The sequence below is a fragment of the Schistocerca nitens genome, chromosome 8 (genome assembly GCF_023898315.1).
Source record: "Schistocerca nitens isolate TAMUIC-IGC-003100 chromosome 8, iqSchNite1.1, whole genome shotgun sequence".
Lineage (NCBI taxonomy): Eukaryota > Metazoa > Arthropoda > Insecta > Orthoptera > Acrididae > Schistocerca > Schistocerca nitens.
In genome coordinates, this window is record NC_064621.1 from 47315231 (window position 1) to 47333294 (window position 18064).

The 18064-nt window shown below is 43.4% G+C and overlaps 1 protein-coding gene across 1 annotated transcript in view; it reads left to right on the forward strand.

The window, feature by feature from the left end:
* LOC126199146 (ras-specific guanine nucleotide-releasing factor 2-like) overlaps positions 1 to 18064 on the forward strand; it is a 1534440-nt gene that overhangs the window by 632022 nt on the left and 884354 nt on the right. Inside the window, exon 5 of the mRNA XM_049935901.1 lies at positions 15001 to 15305. Within this exon, the coding sequence (XP_049791858.1) occupies positions 15001 to 15305 (305 nt within the window). The remainder of the gene's footprint in view (positions 1 to 15000; positions 15306 to 18064) is intronic.

Consider the following 18064-nt stretch of genomic DNA (forward strand, 5'->3'; position numbering starts at 1 on the left):
CAGAGAACCCAGCTAAATATCTCCCCATAACATGCCTACCAACAATATCCAAAATATTAACTTCAGTCATTACACAGAAATTAATGACACATACAACACAGAACAAAATTATAAATGAAGAACAAAAAGGCTGTTGCAAAGGAGCACAAGGATGTAAAGAGCAACTGATAATAGATGCAGAGGTGACATATCAAGCTAAAACGAAACAAAGGTCGCTGCACTACGCATACAGTGAGTACCAAAAAGCTTTTGATAGTGTACCCCACTCATGGTTACTACAAATATTGGAAATATACAAAGTAGGTCCTAAATTGATACAGTTCCTAAACATAGTAATGAGAAATTGGAAAACCACACTTAATATCCAAACAAAATCAAATAATATCACATCACAGCCAATACAGATTAAGCGTGGAATATACCAAGGAGACTCATTAAGTCCTTTCTGGTTCTGCCTTGCTCTGAACCCACTATCCAACATGGTAAATAATACAAATTATTGATACAATATTACTGGAACATACCCACACAAAATAACACATTTGCTATACATGGATGATCTAAAACTACTGGCAGCAACAAATCAACAACTCAACCAATTACTAAAGATAACAGAAGTATTCAGCAATGATATAAATATGGCTTTTGGAACAGACAAATGTAAGAAAAATAGCATAGTCAAGAGTCAAGGGAAAACACACTAAACAAGAAGCTTACATATTGGATAACCACAGCGACTACATACAAGCGATGGAAAAAACAGATGCCTATAAATATCTAGGATACAGACAAAAAAAAAGGAATAGATAATACAAATATTAAAGAAGAACTAAAAGAAAAATATAGACAAAGACTAATAAAATACTGAAAACAGAATTGACAGCAAGAAACAAGACAAAACCTATAAATACTTATGCTATACCAATATTGACCTACTCATTTGGAGTAGTGAAATGGAGCACGATCACAATGCCACAAATATAGAATACATCACATACATTTAGCAACAGAAAGATTCACATTAAGCAGAAAGGAAGGAGGAAGGGGATTTATCGACATAAAAAACCTACATTATGGACAGATAGACAATTTAAGAAAATTCTTTATAGAACGAGCAGAAAATAGCAAATTACACAAAGCAATCACTCATATAAATACATCGGCTACACCACTGCAATTTCATAACCACTTCTACAACCCTTTAGATCACATAACATCAAGAGATAGAAAGAAAGTAAATTGGAAAAAGAAAACACTACATGGCAAGCACCCGTATCATCTAACACAGCCACACATCCATCAAGACGCATCCAACACATGGCTAAGAAAAGGCAATATATACAGTGAGAGAAGAATTCATGACTGCAATACAGGATCAAACAATAAACACCAGATATTACAGCAAGCATATTATTAAAGATCCCAATACCACAACAGATAAATGCAGACTTTGCAAACAACAAATAGAAACAGTAGATCACATCACAAGGGGATGTACAATACTAGCAAATACAGAATACCCCAGAAGACATGACAATGTAGCAAAAATAATACATCAACAGCTTGCCTTACAACATAAACTTATAAAACAACACGTTCCCACATACAAGTATGCACCACAAAATGTACTGGAGAATGATGAATACAAATTATACTGGAACAGAACCATTATAACAGATAAAACAACACCACACAACAAACCTGACATCATACTCACCAATAAAATGAAGAAATTAACACAACTAATCGAAATATCCATACCCAATACAGCAAATATACAAAAGAAAACAGGAGAAAAAATTGAAAAATACATCCAACTGGCTGAGGAAGTCAAGGACATGTGGCATCAGGATAAAGTTGACATTATACCAATTATACTATCAACTACAGGAGTCTTACCACACAATATCCACCAGTATATCAATGCAATACAGCTACATCCAAACTTATATATACAACTACAGAAATCCGTAATTATTGATTCATGTTCAGTTACCCGAAAGTTCCTAAATGCAGTATAACATATACTGTACAGTTAAAAGGAAGTCACGCTTGATCAATGTCCGCATCACTTTCCATTTTTGACCAGACATAACGTCTGAGAAAAGAAATAAATAATAAGAATAATAGAGATAAACCTTTATTTTTATTATTTTTTATATATTATAACGATTTTGTAAATGTCTTGCCAGGAGACGTCACAAAATCTGGTGTACGCACAGTCCGCCGCCTCCTTACACGTACGTCTTTCTGAAGGGACCCGTGATCACACAACTCCCAAAAAGAGCTTGGAGTGTTGTGTGATGCGGTAGGTGTCTGTGAGAGAACTTGTTTTGCTATAGCCGTGGTGCCTTTCGACCGTTTTTATCTGCTTGGCCGTGCACGAACACCATATAGTCTTGTTCCCGACACGAATACCGGACCATTCTGCTGCTTACAGTACGATGTGTCCATCACACCGCCTGCAGCACGCAAGGAACACACGCCTCGTGGTCAAAGGAACATTTTATTCGTCAGCGCCATCTACCGTGGCAGCGATGCATGTCCGGACACACGTTTTTTTCTCCATTTCCAGTCACTTGGCGGTTCTATTCATGTTCACCCTGTGTAGCAACTAAAGCTGTAAGGAGGTGCATCCAGCTGTAAGTGGATGTAACGCGCTAGCGTCTGGTCAACATTGTTTACTCTTTCCGTCCGCGCGTCTTTAACTTGAGCACTCCACGTGAATAAAAGTCAGACATGGAATCGGTACGAGCCAGCGAGTGTCCCATCGGGCAGCTGCCAGCGGCAGTGCCGGGCAGACATCGATCGCTGCGCTTTTACATTTTACATGCGACCCCCGATACAAAGGACGGCCAGTTACTGAGTGGCCGACAGCTACAAAAGGCCTCAGTCGGGCGCACCGGGCAGCCGATAATGCCTCTCGGCGGAAGACTGGCGCGGAGTGGCTGCCGCGGCCGCGGCCGCGCCTGCACGAGCGCAACCCGCCGTACTCACTGTAGTGCAGTCACTTGCCGAGCTGTCGGGGAGCCTGGCAGGTGTGCTTCCTGCACAACTCTCACTCCCGTTTACTCTTTCACTCATAATAGTGCGTTCAAGTTGATCATTCCCTTCCCCAGGTAATAATTCGACACAGTGCGTATAGGCTGCTGCTCGTAATTTAAAAGTGGCACAATCACTATACGAGCAAGATCATTCCGCACTGACGACTACAGAAAACAAGTCTTAGAACGATTCCTCGAAAGGAAGCGCTCGTAGTTTCGCATTGAACCGTGATTTACTTTCAAAGAATATTCTTAAGAATTTATTTTATTTACTAGCGATTCATCAAGAACATTAACACATTTAATCACACTATGTAAGCATGGAAGTAGTTGCCAGGGAGTAACTGATAAAATCATAAGCAAATTCCTTTTAACAAATGGGAATTTTATTCACTTTAATAGTGCCTAAAAGCATTTTTTAAAAGAAACAGATTTAAAATTATAATCAGAAAGCACCCTCTAAATATCAAAGTTACAATTTATTCAGAGGCAGAAAGAAACAAGTTTTGACTGTATGAGCTTTCGGCCAGAGAACCTTCTCGCTCCCTTTTGACACGGCCGTAGTTACGACCGCTCACAACAGCCTCTGAAAGACTACACTGGTGCAAATCTGCAACATACCAGATAACTTTAAACTGTTTTAACAATTTATACAACCACACAAACTATGAACCCCCCCCCCCCCCGTAGGAGGGACGGAAATGGTACAAAACACTAACAATTAAATATTAACCTTGCCACCGAAGGTGCAACTTGATTTTAACTTTTAAGAAAAGTCTAACGATGAAAGGGTGGCATCTTTATATACTAAAATGATCATTTAAATAAAAGCCCATGAAATGCAATCTTATATAAAATTCTACAACGTTGGCCAAACAATAGTTAAGATGCTCTACAGTACACAGATACCGCCTCTCAAGATCATAGGCAATAATATCAAAGTTTCCAAAGATATTTCGGGTATTAGGCCATTACACTCCACGCAAAAAATTCGTTAACACACCAAATCCGACGAACATGACAGAGGCAGCCACTAACGTACGGTAGATTGATAGGGAGATTACCGAACAACCAGAAATGCAGGTTGCTCTAACTCGCCCCTACTCCACAAGGGAAAAACGGACCACCCAAATTATAAACAACCACCTTCCCGCGGGTGGGCAAACGGAGAAGAATGGTGGGACGACCCCAAAGCAAAACGGCTGGTGACCTCAACAAGAAAACAAGTAGAATTTAACAAGAGTAAATCAAACAACATATCACCAATCACTTAACTTCTAATAAACTGCGATTTCTCGAGAAGATCTGGTGCACCACCCCCAAATCGCTCTCCCGAACCGTCCGCTGCCAGCCGCTTCAACGGACGCAGGAAGGCGCGCCGATCTCCCGTCTCACGGCGTCGCAGCTCGCACCGGCCAGACTGATGTCGGTATTTGACTCCTGTTGCTCTCGTGTCGACCGCGAAGTCACTACCCCTCGCTATATGCCGCGGCCCACTGGACTCACGTGGCGACCTCACATGCGCCGACGCTCAAGACGGACAAGTCATCTTGTGTCTCAGTGCGTGACCGACCAACCGATCGGTCCAACCGCCAATGACCGTTGCCTGAGCAAACTCGAGCAGACTGGCGGCCTAACGCGCAGACTCAGATGCAGGAACTAATCCCCGACCGGGCGACCACTCGCTGAGTTCTCTTACAGGCGGAGTGGAAAGACTCTCTTTTTGCCGGCTTTAAAGGTTGATCTGAACGACAGACATACTAGCACTCCTGACGACAGACACTAACTGCCTAACAAATGCGGACGAGAGACAGACTAGCAAGCTGGGGACGAGAGACTGACCCAGACTGACGCCCCTTAAATGCACGTCAACAGGCAACCTTTCTCCTTTCCAACCAGAGGGAGACACCAAAGCTGCGACTGCCACAGCGGCTCCACCGCCAGAAACGGAGGACAACTGCTTCACACTACGCGCCGCGGCGCGCTCTTCAAAACAGCAGTTTTTACCACGGCTCACGAATATCAGTCAGGTACACAATTTTAACTTGCGATGAGGCTTCTAAGGTTTGTGGTTTTATAGGAAAGAAAGGAACCAGTCGAATGTATTGCACAATATTTCTATGTACCCATGGGAGTCTACAGAGACATTTACATTCATTTTCTCCAAACCGCTGTAAAGTACGTGGAAAAGAGTACTTAGCATAGTACTAAATTATGCGTTTCTACGTCCTTCAATCATGCGCGAAGAAGAATGACTGCTTAAATGACACAGATTTTGCCTACTCTCCCATGGCGTGCAGTAGTTTCGCCAATAAAGAATACAAGTCTCTTGATGGTGCTGTTTGCTGTTTTCACGAAAACGGAAAAACATCGGACAAAGTACTAGACACGCCTCTTAAAAAAGCACGTCGGTCGCTCTGGAGCGCCCTGATTAGTACCGGGCTGTCGTATGACCCACCATTGTGGAACCAACGGGGGAACGTTCTCAAGTGGAACTCAACGATCTTCATGAAAACTGGCGAATGTCTTTCTTTTTTTCTCATTCTTCTGACTGATTTTATGCTATCCGCCGCGAATTCCTTTCCTGTGCCAACCTCTTCATGTCACAGTAGGACTTGCAACCTACTTTGCTGTATGTATTCCAATCTCTGTCTTCCACTGTAATGGTTACCCTCTACACCTCCTTCTAGTACGATGGAAGTTATTCCCTGATGTCTGACAGATATCCTATCATCCTGCCCCTTCTTCTTGTCAGTGTTTTCTAGTTATTCCGTTCCTTGCAGATTCTGTAGAGAACATTGTCATTCCTTACCTTACCAGTACAACAAATTTTTAACATTTTTTGTAGCATCACATCTCAAATGCTTCGATTCCCTTCTGTTCCGGTTTTCCTGCAGTCCATGTCTCAAAACGTACATTCTCAGGAAATTTGTTCCTCAATTTAAGACTTTTTTTTGTCAATACTAGACTTCTCTTGGACACGGTTGCACTTTTCGCCGTTGCTGATCTGCTTTAGAATTCCTTCTTGCTCCATCTGTCATTGGTTATTTTGCTACCTAGGTAGTAGAATTCCTTAACTTCATCCACTTCGTTACCACCAATCCTTATGCTAAGTTTCTCGCTGTTCTTATTTCTGCTGCTTCTTTCTTCGATTTACTCTCAATCCACATTCTGCACTCATTAGACTGTTCATTCAACAGACCCTATAATTCTTCTTCGCTTTCAGTGAGTATAACAATGTCATCAATCAATCTTATCAATGATATCCTTTCACCTCTGGACCTATATTTTATTTCTATCATTGCTTCTTCGATGTATAGGTTCCACAGTAGGTTCGAAAAACTACATCCCTCTTTTATACCCTTTTTAATCCGAGAACTTCGTTCTTGGTCGTCCATTCTTGTTATGTCCTCTTGTCTCTTCTACATATTGTATATTACCCGTCTCTCCCAATAGCTCTCCCCATTTTTCGTCAGAATTTCGAACATCTTGTAACATTTAATATTCTCGAATGCTTTTTCCGGGTCGATAAATCCTGTCAATATGTTTCGGTTCTTCTTTAGTCTTGCGTCCATTACGAACGTCAATGTCAGAATTCCCTCACTGCTTCCTTTCCTTTGCTAGAGCCAAACTGCTCGTCATCTAACACACCCTCAGTTTTCTTTTCCATTCTTCTGTATGTTAATCTTGGATGCATAAGCTGTTAATCTGATTTTAACATAGTTGTCACACTTCTTCGGAACTGTATGGACGACGCTTTTCCGAAAATGGCTCTGAGCACTATTAGACTTAACATCTGTGGTCATCAGTCGCCTAGAACTTAGAACTACTTAAACCTAACTAACCTAAGGACATCACACACATCCATGCCCGAGGCAGGATTCGATCCTGCGACCGTAGCAGTCGCGCAGCTCCGGACTGAGCGCCTAGAACCGCTAGACCACCGCGGCCGGCGCTTTTCCGAAAATCAGATGGTACATCTCCAGACTCATACATTCTACACACCAACGTGAACAGTCGTTTTGTTGCCACTGCTGCCAATGATTTTAGAAATTCTGACGGAATGTTACCTATCCGTTCTGTCTTATTTGATCTTAACTCTTCCAAATCTCTTTTCAATTCTGATTCTTATACTGGATCCCATATCCTTTCTATATCGACTCTTGCTTCTTGTTCTATTACATCAGACATTTCTTCCACCTCATAGTGGCCTTCAGTGTACTCTATCTGTCCGCTCTCTCCTCTGCATTTAACAGTGGAATTCCCATTGTGGTCTAGGGTATATAATGGGAGCACAATAATGGAATACGTATTTTTATTGCCAAATTTCGTTTTTAAGGAGTGAAACGCATCCAGAATTTTGCACTTAATGTATGGAAGGAATATCTTCGAAACGACAGCTTTTGCAGTGACTTGAAATTGTGCAAAATACCGCACGATCTTCAATTATTTTTGAAAAATGAAAACTTTTGTTATAGCGCAAAAAGTTAAAGACGCTTTCAAGCGACATCATCCATGTGTAAAAAATGCGCTGCAAACGTCCCACGGCTATACCGCTGGGATCACCAGGTAAACAAGTTCCAGGGGTATTTATAGAATGTACCGTGATTCTGACAAATTTTGTTTTGCCCTGCGTTCTCCAACGTGTTCATTATGTGAAGAAATTTCGCTCATTCTGTGGGCACGGTGTAAAAATGAGTTATACATTAAGCATTTCTCTGTAGATGATCATTATTGTAACGATTTTGCATCAGAATGAGTTACTTATGTTACTTATTTTCAACTACACGCGAAAAAAAACAAAAAGCAATGTAAAGCACAAGACAATAATTTAATAACATAAAACAAATGTAAATAAAGTAATTGATTAGAATAGTAATGGATGTTTAGGTATTTTAATTTGTTATGTTGAAAATATTCCAACAGCACATTGTCTATTTTTGAAAAATGTTTCAGAAAGCAGCTTTAGTACAAATGGATTATGTGGCTTGAAAGAGTCTTCAATTTTATTTATATTGTTTACATTTTTCATAATTAATTAATGGTAGTGCTGTTGTCGCGTATGTATCGCGAATGAGTAGCGCGAACTATTTTAAGTGTATAGCTAAGGGTATGATGCTACACAAGGTGTGGCAGTAAAGGAGTAACCTAACTTCAGCAGGGACGCTAGGAAGCAGGAGGAACTGCATTTTTGTGGTAACGGTAGTGTGACATAGAGCATAGAAGCTTCTGGAAGGAGCCGAGGTCAAGAGGGCGACTCATGATAGCGCGGGAGGCGCGTCGTGCGAGCCTATTGTGTAAGAGCCCCCGCCGGCGCTGCTGAAAGATTCCGACTCTGACCTCAGTCCGCCTCAGACGCTGAACCTGCGTTACTCCGCCACCGGGACGGGACTCGGTGTCTCGTGGCGCTCAGCTGCACTCGGTGCACAGCGCAGCCAGTGTGTCAGTGCCCCGTAGGATTTGATAGTGGTCTCCAATTATATTTCGTTCTTCAATGTCAGTTACTATACATAGTTCGTCGTCCTTTTCCCACCGAGTTTCCTCACCTGAAAGCATTCCAGCTCGTATCCTCAGGCACCAGGTGGACTATTCGGACGAACCAATTCACAACAGGAGACAGCGTCAGCTCACGCCCTGATCCGTTCGCACCGTTCGCAGGACAGTACACGGTATTCTGCACAATTTCAAAGTAGTGCAAAAGTTGATTATACACTTTTCAAGAATGTTAATTAAATATCGAGATTTATGTGAAAAACATTTTTTATGCATCATCGTTTCGAACATATCCCCTCTAAACGTACGATGCCAAACTACGTTTTGAGGTGTATTTTGCTCCTTCAAATAAAATTTGACACACACAGTGGTTACGGTTACTACAAGCCACAGCACAAGTTGGGAGCCCGCATCTCGTGGTCGTGCGGTAGCGTTCTCGCTTCGCACGCCCGGGTTCCCGGGTTCGATTCCCGGCGGGGTCAGGGATTTTCTCTGCCTCGTGATGGCTGGGTGTTGTGTGCTGTCCTTAGATTAGTTAGGTTTAAGTAGTTCTAAGTTCTAGGGGACTTATGACCACAGCAGTTGAGTCCCATAGTGCTCAGAGCCATTTTTTGAACAAGTTGGGAAACTGCGCCAAATTTCTAGTAGTTTACTGTCGAGTTGAGATTTTCACAAATGTTTTATTCGTATCTTACAGAAACTAGCAGTACGGCAATAAACAGCCTTTTAAACACGCCGCTAACGGCAATCAAGTAATTTATAGCAATACAGCAGTTTAAAATTTTTTTTAAAAAACATAGAAGCTAGCAGTACGGCGATAAACTACCTTTTTAAAACAGGCCGCTAAAGCCAATCAAAGTAATTTATAGCAATACAACAACTTAAAAACATTTAAAGAACATTAGTAAACAGGCTACCAAAGTAAATACAGAACTTTGTTGATAAAGTACGGCGAGGTAGTGAAGCTACCAACACCGCCGCTGAAAAAATTAAACAGGTCTCGGGAAACACACGATTAATGGCAATAAAAGGAATTTACAAACTTGGAGGAATTTTAAAAAAATTTTAAACTAAAGTGTCCTGGAATATCATTAATAACAGATATGACAGACCCGTGTAAGGCGGCCACAAATCACCCACTCGGGGATGCTCAGACTAGACAGAATACTGAGCAATTTAAATACGCCCGTAAACACAATTGCCACTCTCAGGCTGGTCACTGCACCGATTTTTAGCCAGCGAAAACTTGTAATAAGATGGGTTAACGTGCTGACAGAATTAGAGCTAACCTCGTGCAAGGAAACATTACACCACACAGTCTTGAATGAGCGACCACATGATCAACCACAAGAAGCATGAATTTACTCATAACCCACGACAGAATAGCGAAACGATTAAACTGCCAAAACTACACCTCCCATCGGGCAGTAACGAGAGGAGGAGGAAAGACCACTGTCTTCAATTACACCGGTGCCAGGGACAAGAAACCCGGTCGCCAGAGGCCACAAGGCAGAAGAGACGCTGGTTACACAAAATTATTACTTAATGATTAAACCTTCCACGAACTTAACTTGCAATTATGCTCGAACAGGCAGTACACGACCTCCGATGGCAAGAATTCACACATCCGACCGCGCACGCGTCGCCAGCGTACCCAACACGCTACGGTCACGCGACAACACGCTCTGTCACCGGAGTTCACGTTTTCTCTGCAACATTGCCGGGTAGTGACCACTCCTTCATCTTAGGTGTCTCCTTTTAAGCTCCAGTTTTGAAACGGAGGATTTAAAGAAGCTTGTTAACGTCCCACCAATGCGAACTGAACAGCAACTACTCGTGGGGCGATTCTATATACAAACAACACGCGGGGAGCTCTTCCGTCAACTCGACCCGCTCGCTACACACAACCGACATACATCACGTGGCGAGTCGGTACAACCGACCACGCGTGCTTCGCGCTGGAGAGCCACACTGACCTCCCGTGTCCACCACTCTCTCTCTGTGCGCCACGCCCCTACTTCCGCGCCACCACACGGGGTTACAACCTGTCAAAGATCTCACTTCCTCCGTAGCAGTTTCCCGGAAGCAAAACCGCAGATATCGATAGCAGAGGGAAAAGACAGCCAAGCAGCCACTTAATGACAGACAACATATCAAACAAACACGTCAGGGGAAGAAAAGGAAAACCAATGCAGTCTAAACACAAGGTGTAGCACGAGTCGATACACGGCTCAAGATTCGTCAACAATGTTTATTTACACTTGAGAATGACCCGTTATAAGTCAGGGCAGGGAAATGATGAGCATGTGCCAATCGGTTGTATGGAATCGGCAAAGTAAGTCGAATCGTCGGGAAGACGCGCTACAGTGGCAGAAAGGAGGTATCTTTGACGATGTTTCGATGACCACTCAGTGAATATTCTTGCCAGATTTATTGATGTCCCAAGGTGGACTGCCAAATGTGTCTTCAGAATCGTCACAGTCATTAACACGATGTAAAACGAATGATTGTCGAAAGATCCTAATCGAGAGACATAGAACTTGAATGTCACCTCTTGTCAGTGTCGATGTGTTTCAGAGAAAGGAGATACATTTCAACCAATTTCTGTGCTAGCATTGCAAAGGGATCTGCATGCAATACATATTTGGAGTATCTCGCAAAACGTTATTGCCTTCAGTGGCACATCAGACAGCACACCTTCAGCGGGCCAGATAAACAGAAACTGCCCAGTAGCTGATTGGAGATGAGTAGTTTTGTCCGAACAGACACGATTTTGCCGATTTTCAGTTAATACAGATGTCGAGTGCACTGACACAATAAGACGATTAATCAGTAGTGTGTGGAGAGTGTAGTTCAGGCCGCCGCACGGTGGATCTGCCTTGTTTTGGGCATGTTTTTCGTAATGTGACTTGAGCTCATTTACGTTACATCTGCTCATTGTAGGCCTGTGATCCCTGTCTTATTGTAGCTGTGCAGTCCCTGTCCCATTTACTGCCCCATCGCAGCTGTGCGATATTTGACCCACTCCAGTTGTACGACCTCCGTCCAGTTGCATCTGTTTGATGCCTGTTTCACTCCAGCTGTGAAATCACTGTCCGATGGCAGCTGTATGATCGCTACATGTTCGTAGAGGTGGTTGTTGTCTTGCAAACGTCCCCATCTGTTGACTCAGGGATCGAGACGTGGCTGCACGATCCGTTACAGCCATGCGGATAAGATGCCTGTCATCTCGACCTCTAGTGATACGAGGCCGTTGGCATCCAGTACGGTGTTCCTTATTACCCTCCTGAACCCACTGATTCCATATTCTGCTAACAGTCATTGGATCTCGACCAACGCGAGCAGCAGTGTCGCGATACGATAAACCGCAATCACGATAGGCTACAATCCGACCTTTATAAAAGTCGGAAACGTGATGGTATGCATTTCTCCTCCTTACACGAGGCATCACAACAACGTTTCACCAGGCAACGCCGGTCAACTGCTGTTTCTGTATGAGAAATCGGTTGGAAACTTCCCTCAGGTCAGCACGTTGTAGGTGTCGCCACCGGCGCCAACCTCGTATGAATGCTCTGAAAAGCTAATCATTTGCATATCACAGCATCTTCTTCCTGTCGGTTAAATTTCGCGTCTGTAGCACGTCATCTTCATGGTGTAGCAATTTTAATGGCCAGTAGTGAACCTTTCTGACAGGAAAAACTGTATGAATGTTGAGAGACGCCGACAGAAACCCCACGCGTAAACCTGCAACAAAATATCGTTCCTCAAAAATGGTTCAAATGGCTCTGAGCACTATGGTTCAAAATGGTTCAAATGGCTCTGAGCACTATGGGACTCAACTTCTGAGGTCATTAGTCCCCTAGAACTTAGAACTAGTTAAACCTAACTAACCTAAGGACATCACACACATCCATGCCCGAGGCAGGATTCGAACCTGCGACCATAGCGAGCACTATGGGACTTAACTTCTGAGGTCATCAGTCCTCTAGACTTGGAACTACTTAAACCTGACTAACCTAAGGACATCACACACATCCATGCCCGAGTCAGGATTCGACCGTAGCGGTCGTGTTGTTCCAGACTGAAGCGCCTAGAACCACTCGGCCACTTCGGCCGGCTATTATTCCTCCAGGTAGCATCGTTGCCCTTTTCCAATTCAAAGAATACACCGATACGGGAATGCTTACGGAGGAAAGCCTGTTTAATCACAGTTTCGAGCGGTGAAAGTTAATCGAATGGGGAGCGGCACCTCCTGAACGCGCACTGGCAGCGACTGACTTTCCAGAAGCCACACTAGGCGCAGGTGGACTTCACGCTTCCAACGCGCCTTGTGAGACTGGCACTACGATAAACAATGGAGTTAGACCGTTCCTCCCCCCCCCCCTCCACACACACACACACTTTAAAATTTGGATTAAAATACATTCTTTCCAAGAGTTGGGAAGGGAAATAGAGTGCTGCAACGCCCAGTGTTTGACCGGTCACTGCTCGCCTATTGACGGGCGGACCGAGCCGCTCGTGTCCGGCCCCACATGACTCGGCTCGGTCACATGCTCGCCCCATGTCTGTTGTCCGGATTCCGGACACTTGGATAAGCAAACATGACCGGTCAGCGCTGACGTCTCACCTTGCCTCACCCCAGGTCGCTGCACTGTACTGTACAAATCCAACGCCTCTTTCTCTCTCTCTCTCTCTCTCTCTCTCTCTCTCTCTCTCTCACACACACACACACAATGTATTTATCTCTGTCTCTCTCTGTTTTAATACAAAAGTAACGTTTCCAAGAACGGGTACGTGACACAGCTAAATTCATAAAACACCTGGAAAGTAAAATGATATTTCAATACAATCGCGAATAGAAGACGAGTCTCATTTCCAAACAGAAGATATATTTTTCCTTTCATTAATAGGAGACATTAAATAAGTGGTGTACCTGTAATCTAGAAGACGACCATCTTCATAAAGAAAGCATACAAAGAACATGAAACATTTACAGACGTAACTTGTCATACTTTTCACTTGTTTGCAACAGAAACAAAATTATAGTTATTGCTGATCAGCAGTAAATCACTAACGCGTTCCGGATTTAATTGGCTGCGGCGATTTGTTAATAACATGACGGCTTTCCTAAAGCATCTTTCACTTGGTGCGCTTGTTGCTGGGATACATAAAATACGTCTTGCAACTGCAGCGAGACCTGGCAGATGTGTTTCATGTCTGCTCCACCACTTTAAGATATCATCATCTCCGGGGTGCATTATAATGTAGAGATCTACTTGATCTGCTGCGGATGATCTGTTGTTGCTCCTCTCTCCTTCTGGGTGGTGATGACACAGTACTTGAAGGATCTATGATAATAAACTAAAGAGACAAGTAACACAGAACTGATGTGGAAATCATCGAAACGTTCCCGTAAAAACGAGGTGTTTTACGTTAATGAAATATTGTACGAATTACAACATTCCCGTTTCACTATAATACACTATCCACTAAATGTGCAAAAACGATTATGTTAATGACTGCATGTTGTACCTGCGTAAGTAGCACACATTTCTCGCACATTGCTAAGAATTTCCTGCTTTTCTGGGTATTTTGTTGTAAATAAAACATTGGTCACAAGAGACCAAACTGTGTTAATGTAATGTGTTGTAAGCGTCAAACAGTGCACCTGATTATGCGAGTCAGTCCACATATCAACTGTGGCAGCACATGTTTTATTAATAACTTTCGCAATAACAGAAGGCATTATGCTGTGTCGTATTGCAACAGCTTGTTGTAGAGGGACGTGGCATGACATCTGCCACGGTTTCTCCAAAATGCGCAGCTAGATGTATTCATTCTTGGCCTAGTTCTCTCAAACCTTCACCGGAGGCAGCATTAAAAGGTCTCAAATCTTTAGCACACAGTGCAACACACTTCGCTGTAATACTATTTTTTATTACTGCCGGTATCCCTGAAGGAGCTGTGTCTTTGTGAGGTTTCTTGCAACTGTGTTTCTTAAAATGAGTGGTTCCCCACTGGAAACGCAATAATGTGGAGCAGTTAATGCACGATACGTACCGAGTAGACGCACTGTTTTCGTCTACAACCAACAGAAATGCACTCCATACTTGGCTTTTTAGACCTTCCCGTTTCTTCGTGTGTAAACATTGGTTTCAGTCTTACGTCTTTCTCCACTGGCTTCCTCGCGCTGCATGAATACACAGAGAGAGACACCACAAATGAGATGCCCGTACTGGCTGCAGTCTAACACGGATAATGACACGTGTAATGTGTTTGAAGTTACGTTCTACGTATTCGGTCACAGCTTCTATGCTAGAACTAGTGCGGGCAGCCTATCCAGTTAGGGTGTGCTCGCCCCATCTCGTATTTTGTGCTCGCTTACTGGGTCATGCAGGACTCTATTGGGAAAGCCGCCTGTCATTCAAATTCTCACGACAGTGAGATTCCTGTCCTGTTTCAGCTGTGCGCTCTGAAAAAGGAGTGGCGGCCGCTTCCGGCGACGTACGGCGGCTCGTCTCTGAGTGGGGGCGGCGCGGGAGGCGGCCTGGCGGCGGGTCTGCTGGGGGCGGCCGGGGGCGGCGCGTGCCTGGGCGGCGCGCTGGGCGCGGGCGCGGGCCCCCACTCCGAGCAGGAGACGCTGGAGCTGCGCAAGATCAAGAAGGTGCAGAGCTTCTTCCGCGGCTGGCTCTGCCGCCGCCGCTGGAAGCAGATCGTCGAGCAGTACATCAAGTCGCCGCACGCAGAGAGCATGCGCAAGCGCAACAGGTGCGTGTCCACTCTGGCAACCCTGCCACAACGAAGGCCGAAAATTATGATTGTTGTGTTGCTCACGCTGCTAAATATTGCATTTTCGGCCAACAACAAAGTTATATTATGTGGCAGGTGTCATTAGAGCACAGTTATTAAAGCCATTTCTTGAAATAATGGATAAACTAGGCAGTCATCTTTTCGTGTTTCCCACGCTGGTCTCGTTGTGAACTGATGGCTCAATCGTCGAAAATCTAGGTAGTGATGATTCCAAGCTCGGATGCAAAGAGGCCTAGGTGATATTCTGCGATATTCAAAAGTTTTATAGATGTGTTTCACGAACCATTCTTGAAGATTAAACTTTTGCAAGTTACGACAATAGTGATGTAAAAAAGTAATCAGCACTCCGAATATAAGTTACACTTCTTTTTATTACTTTTGTTGCAACATCACTTCACAATATAAAACATACTTGAAAATATCTTCCTCACTGTCAAAGTTCACATTTCATAAACAGACTACAATTGCGTCTTTTCAACATGACGACCAAGACTTGACTCTCTCTAATAACCGCTTACGCGCCCAAAAATCAGAGTTACAAGTACGTCAAAGATCATAGTGACAAAAGAAAGAATACACATAAGAATAATATCATTGCAATATAAACAAATCGATGTATCAAAGTACCTCTACATTAAAGAAATAAAATCTGAATGTTGTCTCAGAAATATGTTAACTCTTTACAGAAACACAGTAGAATATTGCTGGTATCGAGAGGTTGAGGTGAGGTGCCGCAATGGTTACGTAATTCAAGTACCATTACAGTACACACTTCACATCCTTTGCCTCAGTACTTTAAACCGTCTCCTCATCGCTAACCGTGAGATAATACCTGGAATCTGGCAACTGTACCGTAGCTGTCTCATCCCATTATCCCCTTTCTAGTCAATCGAAATCCCAGCATCTTCTGAATCCTGCAAATATCTCAGTATTTTTCGTAGATGCTCTTGAACAGCTTCCTCGTTAAATTTGTTGCAGTTAGCATGAGACCCTCCCATGACCGGAAAAACGCTCATCAGCAACATCATCTGTTGCGTATTAATAAGCCCTTTTCCATAGAAACTTCCCGATAGATTAACTTTGCTTTCCGAGGGAAATGCTGCGCCTTCCAGACACGAGTCGGTACCCGCCTTCACAGTTCCACTTCGCCAGTACCTGTCTCCTAGTTTCCAAACTTCACAAAAGTTATCCTGCATACCTTAGGAGACTAGCATTCATAGAAGAAATGCGGACAAATGGCTTTGCTTTAATCTAACCCATTGTTCCCTGAATAAATCTTTCACTCTGAGGCAGAGTTTGCACTATTTTGAAACTTTGCACATATCACAGGCAATAAGAGCATTGTCTCTGAGAAACCTAAGTGGCACCCACTACAGAGCGTAAGATTCATCTTGAAACAATTCCCTGAGTTGTTGTTTGGCCTTACGTTCGCAATATCCTTTCTTCCAGGAGTGCCATTTCCACGAGGTGCGCAGGAGAACTTCTGTGAATTTTGGGAACTAGGAGAGAGCTACTAGTGGAAGTAGATCTGCGAGAGGGCTCAGTATTTAGAACACTGGCCCGCAAAATCAAGACTGTCGGCAGCAGTCTGTTTCAAAATTCAGTAATGGTTCAAATGGCTCTGAGCACTATGGGACTCAACTGCTGAGGTCATTAGTCCCCTAGAACTTAGAACTAGTTAAACCTAACTAACCTAAGGACGTCACAAACATCCATGCCCGAGGCAGGATAAAATTCGGTAATACTTCATTGATCTGACCTATAAACCAAATGTGGAATCGTGATAACATGCCCACTGCCAGCTCACGTCTTTTCATGGAGACGTACATAAAAAAGAAGTAATAAATTATTTTCTTGTAAGTACCAATTTGTAAATTTTTTATAAGTTCCTGTGGGACCAAACTGCTGAGGTCATCGGTCCCTAGGCTTACACACTACTTACGCTAAGGACAACAGGGGGACTGGAACCTACGACAGGGGCAGCCGCGACAATCGTGGCAAGGCGCCAAGACCGCGCGGCGTAGATACAAATATTGCTTTCTAGGAAACTTAGAGTTATGGGCATAAGTATTCTCGAGAACAATAGCAAGGCGTACGGCTCGCAGTTAACTGTGATCTCGATGAAATCAACCAGAAATTCTACCGAGTGACGAGGGTAATAGTTTCACCGCCCCGTCGACGATGACGTCATCACTAACGGGACACAAGCTTTAAATACGATCACGTTTGGGCACAAAAATGGAAGTGTTCTTTCTCAAAGGAATCGTCCCAGTACAGACCAACAGACGGAGAACTACGGGAAACCCACATCAGGATAGTCGCACTGTGATTTCAAGTCCGCTCTCCAAACACAACAAATTCCGTGGACACCAAAAGATAAATAATTTGGTTAATAGTTAACCTGCGGTTCAGTGAAAATAACTAAACTTGTATTTATGTTGACCAATGCTGTCGACGTAAAACAACTGACGACAAGTCACATTTAGACATACAGTCTTAGATATTACAACAACTATTTTAGGTTCAGAATTTTGTATTTTACATAAAATAGCAGCTTACTAGTAATTTATGTGCTGTGCTCCCTCACTGAGTCAATGACATTATTCCCAGAGTTGCCTTGGGTTGCAGGTCTGCTTTTTTCTTTGCTGATACAGATCTGTAAAAACACTATAATGTAGCATGTATTAACACTAGTATGCCAGTAGTAATTGTAAAAT